We start from the raw sequence: 15,488 nt of genomic DNA on the forward strand, positions 1-15,488 counted from the left end.
TACCCCTGAAAAGAGAGGGGTGTAATTTTTTGTGAGTAATGATTAAGCCTAATTAGACTCAGTGGTTTGCTATGACACTGATAAAGGCCACCTGTAGTGCCTTGGCTTCATTAGATCCTCCATGAGTAGGTGTGGTACCAGCATCTTTGCTTTTCTGCCCACAGTGGAGCAGAGGAGGTTCTTGGCTTTCTTCCCATATGGCATGTACATGAGCACCTGGACGCAGTAAGCTCCTGCAGACGTTTCTGAAGTGAAACTGTTTTATTTCTTTTTCTTTCTCTTAATTTCTTTCTTGGGGTACTTACAGTGGTTAATCTATTCAAAGTAGCCTTCAGTTAGCCTTATAACAAGGAAATAATGTTTGTTTTCAAGTTTCATCTGTGCTTCTCAGTTTATTTACCACTTCACATAGCGTAAACTTCCAAAGGAAAATATTTTAGGATCTAATGGAAGTTGTTAATGACATCTGGAAGTTACTGACATCCCTTCTGTTCTTCAACGTAGGTGTGCTGAGGCTGCCACGTAGGCTCTGTTGCTAAAGATATTTGCATGGAAAGAGCCTGTTTGTTCTCTGCCTTCATCCCTTGGTTTATAATGTTTATGGTTCTGTGATGGTTACAGCCTGCTGCTGTGTAAAGGAGTCAAGGACAACAAGAAAATAATTGGGGTATTGTGGAAAGAAAGATGTTGAAAATTTTTTTTGTTACTATCGGTAGTAATGCACAGCTGAGGCATTGGGTTAAAGGAAAACAAAATCTGTGGGGTGGCTGCTTCCAAGCAGGAGGTTTGAGCAACTGCTGGCCCCTTCCCAGGCAGGGGTGGGGCTGGATGCTCCTGTGTGTATGTTGTTCATGTCTGGAAATGGCTTTCCAGCTGCCATAAGTGATTCCTGAAGTCAGAAGCTAAGTAGTGAAATAACCTCTTCGCGAAGTTGTGCAGTTTTTGTGTTTTGTTTTTGCTTATCTGGAGATCTAGTGGATTTATTGGATAAAAGCTAGGGAGAACCAAAGCCAGGTTAGCTGGAGGGGCATCTCTGCACTGGCTGGTGGCGCAGATTTTCTGCCTAGCGGGACGGCACCCGGCTCGAGGGGCTGCGGACCGCTCTGCTGCGCCGCGGGGGTCTGTGAACCAGAGCGCTCAGAGGCTCGGCTCTGTCTTAGAGTAGTTTCCAGTAATGTGATCCTACTTCAGATATTTATGTTTCTTATACGCTGCTGAAGTTTGCATTAAGCAGTTTGGTTACACAGGGACAAGTGCAAAGTTTAATACGATACTGCAGCAGCTTTAATTTGTGAAATTAAATTGGTGTGCTTTACTTAAAAAAAAAAAAAAACCCAACCTAAATCACACCTGAACTCTTTCTTTAATGTCTCCTTAGAATTTTAATTATGTTTTTAGCTTTGGTGGTTATTTAAAATGCTGATGTGTCAATCCCTAAAGAGAGAATACTTGTCTCGAGTATTGCCACTTGAAATTTTGGGAAGCCACACAGATGTTCATCTCCTCATTATGGAAATAATGTATTTGGTTAATGTGTTGGTATGAAGAGAGGGGAATACAAATTATCTTGCAACTTGAGAGCCATTTAAAAGTTTCCTTATGTTTAGACTGCCTTATTCATCTCTACTAAGGCATGTCTGACAAGAGGGACCCCCCGAATCTGCCAGGTTTGGAAGTGCCACTGCCAGTTGCCAGCTCTGGTGAGGCCCCGCTGCCCCGTTTCCAGGAGCTCTGGAGCTCGGCGCTGGGACAGAGATGTGGGATTCGGTCTCACCACGGCAGCCGGCAGAGATGCTGTTGGATATTTATCTTCTCAGGAGATCTGTGTTCAACTCCTTGGGGACAAGGCTTGAGTTTCTCTGTTGAGTGCTGTGATGGTAGCCTGATGGCTTCTTGGGTGCACCTCAGAAACACAGGAGAATGAGGAGAGGGTCCGAGCTGGGAACTGGCCAAAGGCACTTACTTGCCTGGTGGTCCTTCAGGCTGGCTAGGATCCCAAAGGGGATGCTGAACTGAGGGGGTAGCCCTGCAAAATGGAGACAAAAAAAAAAAAAAAAAATAGAGGTGATGAGAGGATGAGGAATGGGTGCCTAGAGGATATTCTGCTCCTGAGATATTTAAATAGAGTTGGAAAGCTTTTTTACTTAAAAGATGCAGGGTATCCTAATGACAAGTCCTTGGGGTGATGCGGACGTTCCTGTGCAGGACCCCATGGCACTGAGGCCAGCCCAAGTGATTGTATCGTGTCCCCCAGCCTCAGAAATCATCCCCGTTATCTTTGTCTTGTCACATACAAGTCTTGAGTGCTTGTTCTGGATAGTACCTCGTGCTTTGATGAGATTAATGCATGCAGTTGGGGTGGAAGCTGAAACTTTGTGCAAGCAGCTTCGGCTGAGAAAGCTGCAGAGAGGGAGGGAGAGAACAGTAATTATATCGCTCTGTCTCACATCCCGGCACACTCTGGCTGGCTGGCGTTACTAAAGCCACCTTATAATCAAGAAGTCAATTGTCAAAAATCAAGGAAGTAACTTCTTTTTTAAAGGCTCTAGGTAAAAAAAAAAAAAAAAAGGGAAGGGAAGAATGCAATGGAGTATTTGGGTAATATTTTCTTAGGGCTGTTATCTCATGGGGAATTTGAAAATAAGATTGGTAGCTTATATAGTCATTTAAACTGAGACATGACTTTGCTGTGCATAGCCAACTACACCAACTCCCTGGCACAGTGCTGGATGGCCTCTTGTGCCTGTTCCTGTCCTGGCCCCACCTGACTGCAGCGCAGGTGTGCGAGTGTCTGCCCCGAGTGTTGCTTAAATGATGGCTCTGCAGAAAAGAGGCATCAAGTTAAACAGGATTTTGAAAGAGCGTTGTTGCTTTCATCTAGCCGTTGTTACCATGTCAACAGTAAAAAATAAAAATATGTGGCAACTCTCAATGTTTGGGGGGGGGGGGCTGCATGCATATACGAACGGGTCTGTGAGCTTGCATATAAATTTTAGGATACACAAATATATTTATACGTGCTGTAATTATTCCTGTTGACATGGTAACGCTTCCGCAAGGCGCACGCAAATATATACAGAGAAAGAGAGAAAATTAACTCTGTACATTGAAGGGATTGAATGCAGTATAAGGAAATACTATTTGAAACCCAGTGAATTGCGAAGCCCGGGGCTGGAGCTGCCCCTGTGCGCAGCAGGGAAGGAGCAGCCCCTCGAGCCCCTCCTGCACAGCAGGAGCCAGGGACGTCTCAGCCTCCCTCGGTACGTGTCTTGCCTTATTCTCCCACTCCCACTGCAGGCAGGAGGAGGAGGAGGATGGGCTTTGATTTCCTTTCATGTTTTATTTGCTGGGAAGGGATAACAATGCGCCTGAGCATTGATTTGGTTTTTGCAAGTTGTTTTTAAGCGTGTGTGCCAGAATGGCACAGTGGGGGTGCGCATTGACCACCGCCGGGGTTATTTATGACTTTATGGCTCAGAATTTGGGTCGTGTGTCACAGGATTATGGAAGATTACGTGTTGTGTAGTATTGCTGTTGGTCCTGGCCTTGGCTTGTGTGCTGGGTTAGAGTGTATGTAGGGTGGGTGGTGTGGGTCAGGGTGCTCGGGGAGCTGCATTGCCTGGCCCCGGCCATCCTCAGCAGCAGTAACCACAGCCTCTCTCCTCCATGGCCAGCTCTGGCCTTCCCTTTCGCTTATTTTGGCATGATCATTATGTGTGCTGATTGATGTTTTTTTGTTTTGTTTTGTTTTTTTTAAAAAAAACATTATTACTGATTTTAACCTGTTGAACAACTTTAGGGGTTACTCCAGTTGCTGCATTACAGTGTAGAGGGATTTCTGTATTTTTATCCTCACTTTAAATTATGCAAGCAGATGACTCGAGTTTAAATGCTTTTAAGGATACGCAATGTGCATTTTGTCTGCTGCTGCTATCAAAGGGAAGAAAACTGCTCTCATGTTCTGCATTTAGACCTTCTGTACCTCTCTGATTTTACTGCTCTGCATTATTAAAATGAAACAGGCCATCTGTGGAGCAGCTTCTCCCGTTTAGTCAAAAAGGGTGGGAAGGAAGGAAGAGCTTGGAAAACTGATGGAAAGAAGACACCAATGCATACAAAGGGATTTAATGAAATAGTTAATTGCAGATGGAAAAACTGAAATAACAGCTCAGAATTTGGGGGTAAGTATCACTAATAGGAAAGAGTGATCTGCATCCTGACCCGTGGGCCCGACTTGCTCCGTGTCCCTGCGTGACACTGTTTGACTTCGCTTGAGTTTTACTGCTGCTGGATGAGATTAATGCAGAAGCTGATCTGTTTTTCAGTAAAGCAGGAAGCAACAGATAAATTCAAAAAGACTGGGTATGCAAGTGAGAAGGAAAGCAAGCTATTGACTAAGTTGCCCTGTGATAAATATTTTTAAAAAAAAACAACTTTTTGCTCATCTTCAGGTATGAGGAATAAGAGTACTTCATGGATAAGGTCTTGGCAAGACAAATAGCCCATTTTCAATAACTGGGCAGCAGGAAAGGGTGAATTACTGGGAGAGACATTCTGCGTCTGGATGTATTTTTAAAATCTGTTCTGTTCAGCCTGATTCTGATGATAATCTTTACAGCAGATACAGATCCTCACTCACAAGAGTAGGCTTATGTGAGCAGCATTTCTCCCTTGGCTGGGACTCTGCATATTGCAATTCATAAAAAATTATTCATTCCTGCAGCAGGAGTTGTTTGAATAAGTAGTGGAGTATTCAGCTGAAAGGAGAGCACCATATGCATTAAGCAACCTGGGTAACTTATATTGGTGTCAACCTAGAAAGTCCCTTTGTGGCTAAAAATGCAAAAATCTTATGCATTATGAAGCCTACAGTTCTTTAGGGGAAGAGGAGCACAAGCCTTCATCTTCTGCCCTGTAACAACCCTCGATGCCCTGAGGGATGGATTTGGTCTTTTTGTTGTTCCACAGGAAAACAGTGGGTCCCTCTGGTTTAGAACATCAGCATCCTGCTTGGGCAAGAGGGTGATCCTCATGCCATCCAGAAGACCATTGGCAGCAAGAGAAACAGGGGATGGGGATGAATTCCTTGTTGTGTGTGTCCCCTGCCTGCTGCCACAGGAAAATCTCACCCGCATCTGAGGCCTCTAGCTGGTATGGCAGTAAAAATAACAAATAGGAGAAATAAATTTAGGGTTTTTCACTGTTTATATTGATATAAATGGGAGCTCTGTGAAAGTAAGAAGTGCCTGAGGGCAATAAAATGTAGAATAATGAATAATAATATACTTCTAATACTAACCTTTCTATTGCAGCGCTGGCCAGACACCACCTAGGTCATGATCTCGTGCTGTGGCAGCTGTATAATTTTATAAAGTGGTAACAATGATACTTAGCCAATATATATCTATTTCCATAATAGAACCTTTGTAGCTTGAAATCCCAGATTTGCCCTAAGTATGGCAAGCTGAATTTCCTTTGTACATGCCTTGTCATGTATTTAAAAAGACAGATGTGTCATCAACTAAAATACCCTTCTTCACTGTTATGTGGCAACTGTTAAAAAAGAACTGCAATGCATTTTTATGGCATGAAGGAACTTAATAAAATCACTTAATATTATGACTTTTTTTATTGAGTAAAGAAGGTCAAGAAAATATCTGTACACTATCTTAACAGCTCCATAGTACTATGTAGTGTGTGGCTTGCACAACAAAATAAAATCTGGAAAAAGACTAGCTGTCTTAAAATTGATCTTATTCCACACCTAATGCTTTTATCTCAGTTTTAATGTTAATAAATTTAACTATTTTGGCTTGAATGCTAGGAAAATCAGGGAATTATTTCAGTAGCTGCTTTCAACTCACTTGACATCAGTAATCATTGTAAATGATTTACTAGCTGGGTAAATAAAATTTGTATAACTAGCAATCATTAGTGTGGGCATACTTTGGACAAAATGGAGAATAATAAAAATATCATAAACTGATAAAATCACTACTCGTACGAAATTGGGTCAATATGTTGTATTTGCTCACAAGCCACATGGGCTGAGAATGAAAACACTTGAAGCGCATGAGAAATCCAGTAGTAGGTCAACAACTTTGTGTTTTAATTAGGCTTGATCATTTTCCTTATTAAATAACCCAGAGCCCTTGAAGTCACTGCTGACACATGAAATAGAGCTTCACAGCATGTGCTAGTGATTTGGTAAACAAGAAGCAACAAAGGTCTCTCTCAAAAAGTATCGCCAATAGCATGTTCTCATCTTGGCCTTTCGAGCCACCGGCCCGCGGTTTGCCTCCTGAGACACAGGAAACTTCACTTGGCTGCTGCTGATTGTCCTGGGGCCAGTTCAGTGTTGGATACCCTATTTTAATCTTTTTCTTTTCCTAGGGGACTGCTCCTTTTTGGGGTACCTCCTGCCTTCCTGCACAGCTGTCTTTTCCCCGTTGAGGTGTGCCTGACGCCTTCCCCATGATAAATGCCTCCTCTGCGAAATTCCCTTTTTTCTCTCCCTCTGTAATGCAACTGACCATGGCGAACTGCATCGTTAGTCTTGGAGCCTGGTTTATCCTCCAAAGCACGTATAATTCCCTCAGCCATCTCTGCCAGGGAAGCTGAGCATTATGCTTTCAGGCAGAAAATGGGCAACATATAACACCAAGTGGAAGGAGAAATACAAGATTAATGTTAGAAATAAATCATTTGGGGCTTTTTTTTGGGTGTCAAAAGCAACCACAAGTCAGCAAGCCTCATTTTCTGGTTGAGAATGGAGCTGCTCTTCTAAGTGTTCCTGGCTCTGCGGCTCTGTGGCATCATTTGTCCTTAGTGATGCCCTGGACTGGGAGGACCGAGGGGGGGTTTCTGAGCACAGACAGCAGGGCTAGAGGGCAGCGAGTGTTCCTGGGGCAGGGCTGGATGCTGTGCTGGCACTCACCAGCAGGGTGACTGACCATAAACGGTGCAGAATAAAATGCCCAGATAAAATTTGACATGCAGAGCCTGACTCTGGCCAGCTGGGGATGAGATGCTCCTGCCTTCCCCCAGTAATTTCTAATTGCAATCACTTGAGCACTGCTAATAAGGCCTGTCCTGACCAAAGGGGAGCTCAGGCTGGTGCCACAAGTAGCCCACTGAGCAAAGCAGGGAAACAACCAGACATGCTCAGGTTTTGGTAGCATCACAGCCAGGTCACACTTGTCCCTGGACACTCACCTGGACTTCACCAGCCCTCTGTAGTGCTTAGGATTGGGTTCCTTTCCCCTCCTTCTCCCACCCCCCTTTGAGTTCCTTAAAGTCTGTTTCATTGCTATGTGGTTAATGTATATATTAATCCTGGGGTGGAGAATAAATGAACCCATTAGGTAGTATCATCTATGTGCAAGAATAATGATTTAATCAAATCACAGTGATTTAAAGTAATAAGAAATTTATTGTAATTTGTAAAATCTCATAAAATAGCTATCTATATCTCTTAGAGGTATTTGCTGAAGAAAGTAATTTTTGTAAGTATGATATATGGGGAACATTGGGAAATCGCTAAATCTTGTCTCACAAGTGAAGTACTTGGCCATGTACAAGGGTAAGAAGTGATTATTCCTACTTTTACATTTAAGCATCCAGCTTTTTTGGTTGGGTCATCTAATTCCCCGTGCCTCTGAACCCAAAACTCTTATGTTTAGCACTATGCATGTAAGTTGTCTTAATGGCTTCAGTTGAAAAAGATTAACCTTAAGCACAGGCTTAAGTCTGTCATTATTATAGAGAATACGTTTGCCTGTATTTCAACTTTGATGTTTATGAATCATATTAATTCAGAAAAGTATCTAAAATTAGTTATGCATTTAAGATGTCCCTCTGACTCAAGCCCACTGATAAAACCTTTTGTCTGATGCTGTGGTTGGTGGCATTTTGCACCACCGTCTTCCTAAGCAAGTGCTGGTGCTCGTGCCTTGGGAGGAGCTCAGGAGAGTTGAACTGCTGTGGTCATGGCCATTAAATAAACTCATGTAATGTAAATCCTCGTGCATTAGCTCCCAGTATTTGCATGGGATCTTTGCACAGATCCATCGTAACCTTATGATTGGTGTTCAGAATACAGTAATATAAAATGTAAATACTTTACAAGTGGTTCTATAATAGGAATTTAAAACATGAAACTCATGATAGGATTCCTAATGTTTAGTTAAAGTTCACTGACAAGGTTGGTTGCATGGTAGCAGTAATGCTAGTGAAAGATCAGCATTTGCTGAGAATTGAATATTTGGGGTTTGCTTTACTGATTAGCCACGCATCTTATACAAAGTTTAAAAATAGTAAGATCTTTAAATTGGTCCTATTTTCTCTTAATTGAAAAATAGTTTTTTCCTCTAGCTTTTTTTTTTTTAAAAAAAAAGTGGCTTTAAAGTACATTGAGCACAATTACCCTTTTGAAAATAATGGTGGGAAAAAAAATGAAATGGTAGTGATTTGTTGGCTCAAATCACAGAGCAGCAAGCGTCATGTGTCTTCAGCCATTTCAGACAAACATAATAACTTCTCTGACAGTATTCTTGGGAATGATATAGGGAAAACCAGGGAAAAAACCCATTCTAGGGGCAGTGAGATTCCACTGAGCATTCTTTACTAACTTTTAAATTGGATGAAAATCACATCCACTGTGAACTGGCACAGTTCAGCACGTTCAGTGGAGGTTTGCACCAGATGATATAAAACATTCTAGGTCTTATTCTGTGGTGTATTGTACCCCAGCTGTGCACCTGTGCCAGCGCTTTGTGTAAAACTTGCAAATATTTATTAAAAAAAAAAAAAAGTGGTGCCTGTGAGCTCACTCCTGGGCTTGCTCCTATGGCGTGATGTAGGACTCTTTCCTCTCAGTCCTGGCTATGGGGGACTCTTCTTAGTCTCAGGTGTGTTGGGAAGGAAGGCAGTTTGCAGGGGCGATGCCTTCTAGAGGTCTTCTCCAGGATTTTGGCTATGTTGGAGCAGTAGTGCTGTGATCTGCAACGCAGCCAGAAACAGCAAGTGAGCACAGGGTACTTCCATCCAGTAACGTATTAATAGAAATTTGGCCTGCTACTTAACTCTGTCCCTTGTCAGTCAGTCACTTGCCTGCTTGTCTTGATCAATAGAAAATAATGATCAAAAAATGTACACTCTTTAATAGGGATCTATACTCCTTCTTGAGGATGCAGAGGGATCATTAAAAAAATCAATGAGAATGTTATTATTTGTTATTAAATCTGTAAAGGTTTAGAGTAATTCTTATAGAATTCTATTACGGTTTTATCAAGACTTATTGATTCGATTTTATTAAGTTATAGAGCACTTTCCCCAGAGGTCAGTTAGTTTGGCACATTGGTAAGGTATACTGTTTCTCTTTGAGCCGTACGTATATTGTAGACCTTATGACTGTATATCCCATTTGAAATGCTCTTTTAATTATGAGTAAGACTAATACACATAGGTTTACAGGAAAACAGGTTTAACTTGTATGTACATAAAATCTAAGAGTATTTTCTAAATTTTCTTCTGAACCATCCACATGAATATTTTCCTTAGGAAATTTCATCCCAGAAGTGCAGAAATTGCGCTGTCCCCTCTAGAGACCATGCACAGAAATGTTCATAAGTCACTAATTTATCATTAATTGAGTAGACTAGATGTGACAGGAGAATTTTACTGAATGATTTCCCTAAAATGTGGGAAACCCCAGGTTAAGTCCCTGCCTTAGCATAAATCCAGCAGGAGGAGGGTGGGGGTCTCTGCCATCATGGGTCAGCTCATTCCCTGCAACTTCAAGCAGTTTTAAGTTTTATTCTGGCAAGTTTTCATTTCAAGCTGCAAAACCATGCTAAGGGCTGGACAGGCCATACTGAGTGTATGGAGTTGACTCAAATATTCAGTAGTACTTAAATACACCTCTGACGCTTGTTGCTTAGGGTTTGTCATCACTCTGAAGCACCGTGATGGATTTGTTGCAGGAGACACCTACACGTATTTTCAAGTAAGGCTGTAGGTAAAATTTTAATTTGCTTTCAGCCTGTTTCTGAAAGACCCCAATATTCTTATTTCTGGTTTGATTTTTGGAGATGATAATATACATTGTGTCTTATGAGCAGTGGGCTTTAGATGCGAGTCATGAACAGTAGACTCAGAATTAGGGAAATATATATTATAGTTGGGTCAATAGTACACAAAGCTAATGCGAGGAGACAGATTGACCTTACTCCTAATCTTCTTTATTATTTGAAAACATCTGTTTACATGCTGTCTATTTTTATCCCATAGTGGATGGATTACTATGGTAATTTAACAATGCCATATGTTTTTCTTCTGACTTAATTTCATTGTGTGCGGTGCCAGATTGTGTCAATTTACCCACCTATTTCAGTGAGAGAAATTGTTGGCTATGGCGCAAGGAACTTTTTTCTTTCTTTCAATGGAATATGTATTTACTGTTATTTCTGACTGCAAAATCAAAAGGAACCATGTGATCGTGCAATATAGAGAGATGGCTTAGTATCTATAAGAACTTGCTGCTTCTGTGTTTCCACCCTCTTCTGCAATGCTGGTACAGGCTGTAAAGCCAAATAAAGGGACAAAATAGATATTCTGAGATTTGCATCTTCAATGGACTTGCACTTTTGGGATGGCAGATAATTTACCTCTGAGCTTCCCAGTGAGGAACCAGCATTTTCAAGTCCTCTTTAAGATTGATCTGCTGTATCCAGGTTTCACATTTCCATAGTTTGAATACACAGCAACATTCTTAGTAAAATAAAAAATTATTTTGCAACTTGAACTGGGACTGCAGCTGTGGAAGGTTGCAATAAAAATACTGAATCTAAACTGTCTCCATAAGCAAAAGCATTGATGTTGCTCATTGTAGGCTAAAGACAGATAACTAGAAGGATTTAGGAAAACTACTCCGTGCTACTAATAGTGCTGGACATCCTGCTGTTCGAATATGCTTGTTGAAAGACTGATATAACCTTCTGAAGAGAATGGGCACAGCCGCCTTACTTCAGAGGGACTGTCAGACTTGGGAAAGCCTTTAAAACTAAGCAGGGATTTCAACTTCTGGGAGTCTGTAACCTGGATAAAGGGCTGGAACAATGACTGCCTGTTTTGTGGCACCTCTGATGCAGAGGTAATAAACCTTACCCGTGTTGTACACCAAGAACACTTGGCTATGTCACACCATGCACACTTCCTTCCAAACAAATGAGAGAATACAGCTTCTGTTGACTGCAAAAAGAAAAAAAGACAAAAGACTGCATATGAGCACACAGACATGCACTAATACGTATTTTCCTCATACAAATCTTTTGTTTGCCAAGCAAAACCAAACGTATACTGGGAGAGTACTACACTGAAGGTGTTGTGAGCGGGTGCTGGTCTCTGCTGCTCTCGTGCTCCTGAGGACCTGCTAGTGTCTGCCGGGAGCAGCTTCCCCCCGGCTGGAACAGGTGCTGCCTCGAGTCCCATCACACTGTGCTGGTACTTGGGATATATGGCTATTGATTTGCAGTTATTTGTATGCACAAAGGTTTCTTCAGGCTCTAAGGAGTGATCTCAACTTTGAAAGAGAGTAACGGAGAGGAGAGTGCTTAAATATGGCCAAGTGAAGCAGTAGTGCCCAGGGCAGGTAGTGACGTGATGTTCCTTTTGGTCTAAAGTTACCATTGCTTATAGGGAAAGTATTTGTTTGAGTTCTGTATTGTATTGTGAGAAAAATCCTTTGAAATGAGCATGATCTTTGAAGGGGTGTTGTCTGAACTGGTAAAGGATATTTGGCTCGGTTTTAAACTACAGAATTTGAAAACTTGATAGGGAAAATACCTACAACATGGCAGGTCTAATTTGTAATCAAAATTTAATAAACTGTGTAATTTTGTAGTAGAGTCTTGTTATTTTTTATTTGTCCTTCTGGTTTGTAAGCCTTTAGATATACCTTTTCTTTAATCACTATACACACGCATATGTGTGTTTGTATATATACATGTGTGTATAAACAGTGATATACATTTCTGGAAAAAAAAATAAAGCCAAAGCAAAATTTATTTATTTTCTGGCAAGTTGGTGAGGTGCTACAGAGAGATAGAATGTGTTTAAGAGACATATAAAAACTATGAACTAGTTGCTGCTGCACAGCTATTCAATAGTTGTTATGTGGTTTCTTTCAGTGAATAGAGGATTATGTATTTTCAAAAAAATAAGACTCAGAGGCTTCAGGTATCTGCCCTTCATCTGAGCAGTTAAACAATTATAATTTTTTCCCCATTATTTTGATACTGGAGTCATATGCCATTTTTACTCTTGCAATGCTGCAAGCTGTTTGTGGCTCTGTGGTTTCAGTAACAAAGTGAATCTCACAGGTTTAAGGAAGAAAACCTTCCCCCTGCCCCCTACTTCAGGATAACTAATCCCAGCATCTGGTAAATCACAGTGATTCACAGTTACCCCTCAGAAGTTTTGCTCTCTGAGTTTATCTGTACCTTTGTGGAAGGAAATTAAGGGAAAAATGCATGCTACAAAAACAATAATGTTTACTGATAATGGCCAGTTTAGATGAAACTGCCTTCTCTAGAGGTCTGGAGAGGTTAATTACAAAATTAGTTGTATTGAGCTCAGCCTAATATCAGCTGCACCATATCATTTATTTTCATTCCTTGCTGCTATATATCTAATCCATGCTTTTGCTTATAACTCTTTTTTGTATTAATCTCTGTTTTACTTATATCTTACCTAGCTTTCCACCTCGCAGTTAGAAGCAGAATAATTTACTTGCAGGATGCAGCTGATTAGATAAAATGTGCAACAGACTTCCTTTCTATCCACGGTCATCTCGTGTGGGTAGAGATGTGAACGTGTGCTGGATATGGAAGAAGAGCTCAACAGCAGATTTGTTTTTCAGGCTGTGGTACTTCCCATGCAGTACGAGCTAGACTTCAGCTTTCTACCTGTCTCCTTCTCCAGGGTTTGATGCCTATTTTACCTCCCGCACCCTGGAGAACAACAGAAGGAACGTGTGGTTTGCAGAGTACTGGGAGGAGAACTTCAACTGCAAGTTGACCATCAGTGGGTCAAAGAAGGAAGACACGGACCGTAAATGCACAGGTAACTGTATTCACCCTCCTCATGCTGCTGGACATGGGTTGCAGTGAAATGTCTGCACAGCTGATGTAAGAAAGATTGGCTGGAGACAGATTGAAAAAATAAATTGAATTTTTGTAGGTTGTAGAGAAAATAGAACAGCAGCATCAGCCTTATGGGACAAGAGAAGTAGATGGAAAGAGTCAAAAAAACCCCATTCTTCTATTTCTTCCATTTTCTGGCTGTCTATCCAGCAGGAAAATCAATATTGTCCATGGGACCCAGAAGTGCTTTTGTTGAGTGCAGGATGGCTTGAGGTTTTTTTTGTTAGTTTGCTTTAGATGGAGAATATTTCCACAACTTGTGCGTTGTCACCCATCTGCAAATCACAAAATGGCCACCTACTGTGTCAAAGCACCGTCTGCTCGCAGTCATATACCAACCATGTGCATTTGAACTTAACTTTTGAAGGAAATGCACCTGTAGGAAAGTACCAGCACAGAGTGAAATGTTTTAATTTTACATAGCATAAAGGTGTTGATTGTATTTTTTTTTCTCACTAATGTTATTTAAGAAATTGGGGTTAAATACATTTTTGAAGCCTCAACTCAGTAACACAGAAGATGCGCTGTCTGTATTTGTGATTGTGAGCCTTAGTGGTGTCTTGTTTCACCTCTGTGATTTTCTGGTGGCTCACAGATTCACTCCTCTTTTCTGAGGTACTCCCCACCGTTTGAAATATCATATTTTCCTGTTTCCGATCACATGAAGATTCAAGGAATTTAATGATGCCCAAGTAACAGTGGGGGGGCGATTTCAGTTTTAAGTTATGCGCTTCCCAGCACAACTGTCTTAATGACGTGAGGTGATACAGTTCTTTGAACTTCCTTTGTTTTGAAAAGAAATGATGGGAGAGACACGTGTTCTTGGAGTTACGCAGACCTGACCAAGTGCTACCAGATGATCCATAGGGACAACAGCAGCATTGCCAGTTTAATGATCTTGTGCTGAATGAAGGTATTGGATTGAGGGTATTTGTCTAGACAAGTATTTCTAAAACTCAAAAGATGTAGGGAGTCTGCTCTCAAACTGCCAGGTCCCTGGTGAGCCTGTATTTGTGGCATGAACGTCTATAGCGTGGGGCTGGGGCATTTGCTCAGGGCATGAAATGCCACGGATAAGCTTCAGCCAGAACATATCTCCTGTGACACAGATGGTAAAGCCAGTAACACCATCTGACGTCTGCCTCACCCTTGCCTCCCTTTGCCTTTCCTTCCCTCTCCTTTTAATTTTTCATAGCAGCAGTTTAAATGTGTTATGTTGAATAATTGCCTTGAATTTTGATCAAAGGAAATTAGTTCATAGGAGGATGTGTTTTACTTTGATTGAAAATTGATGAACACTTTCCATATTTCATATCATCTGCTTTTGGTTTCAATTCATGGATGGGAGTAGGAGTGTTGTGCGTAGAAACAGTGCAGTTACGGCTGGGAATACACTGCTGTTAAATTTGGCATTTGGAATCTCCCCCAAAGGCTGGAATTTGCCTAAAAATTGCTAAAAGATCTTTAGGATAATTTCTAAAAGTGTCTTATCACCCTTATTGTTTATGCCATTTTTTTATTACAATTGCTCACAGCCTGTGCTTTGTGATGTGAAAGTAAAAATGGCGTTCTGCTTTCCCTCGGCATAGATTCTGCAGAAACATTTGTTTTTGACGGCTAACTTACCCTATCGAACTGAAATGCAGCATTATAGCTCGATATTGTACCAAATGACATGCCCTGACATCTTCCTTCCCTCTTCTACAAACTGAAGTAAATTGTGCATCAGAAAAAGCATTAGCTTTGAATTATATTGCTAGTATGAGAGTCGTAATGTCCCACTGATGTAATAATATTATGAATGATCATCATCATTATTTTAAAATTTGATTGGTAATTTGTAATGCAGCGAGGCACTATGCCACAGGCCATCGGTTTCTGACAGCAGCAGCGCTCCTGAGCACCGATGTGAGGAGCGGGAGGCTCACGCTCCAAGCCCAAATGCTTGCACAATGCATCTTGTGTGGCCACAGACTGCAAGCAAGAAGAAAAGCTTCTCCAGGAAAGCACCCTGTGGCCAGCTTACCTTTTCATTTCGCAACTTTCTGAAATATTTCTGTGTGCAGAACTTCTACATTAGCATCATTTCTATTTATTTAAGCATGAAAAATTTTCCCTGATTGGGATGGAGAAGATGTAGAATGAGAAAATGAAAATACATTTAGCCCACCCCACCTTATTTCTGGATAAGATTAAATACAACACATCACTGTAATTAATAATGCTGTTTCTAGTAATTGACTTATTTTGGCATGGTTCAGGGCATGATCCGGTGCTGCGAAGTTT

General features: G+C 41.2%; 1 protein-coding gene across 3 annotated transcripts in view; it reads left to right on the forward strand.

Annotated features, from left to right (window-relative positions):
• Positions 1–15,488, forward strand: part of GRM7 (glutamate metabotropic receptor 7) — a 309,207-nt gene that overhangs the window by 179,518 nt on the left and 114,201 nt on the right. For all 3 annotated transcript variants that reach the window (XM_074879219.1, XM_074879222.1, XM_074879221.1), the window contains exon 5: positions 12,982–13,122. In XM_074879219.1, coding sequence (XP_074735320.1) covers positions 12,982–13,122 — 141 coding nt within the window. The remainder of the gene's footprint in view (positions 1–12,981; positions 13,123–15,488) is intronic.

The sequence above is a fragment of the Strix uralensis genome, chromosome 10 (genome assembly GCF_047716275.1).
Source record: "Strix uralensis isolate ZFMK-TIS-50842 chromosome 10, bStrUra1, whole genome shotgun sequence".
NCBI lineage: Eukaryota > Metazoa > Chordata > Aves > Strigiformes > Strigidae > Strix > Strix uralensis.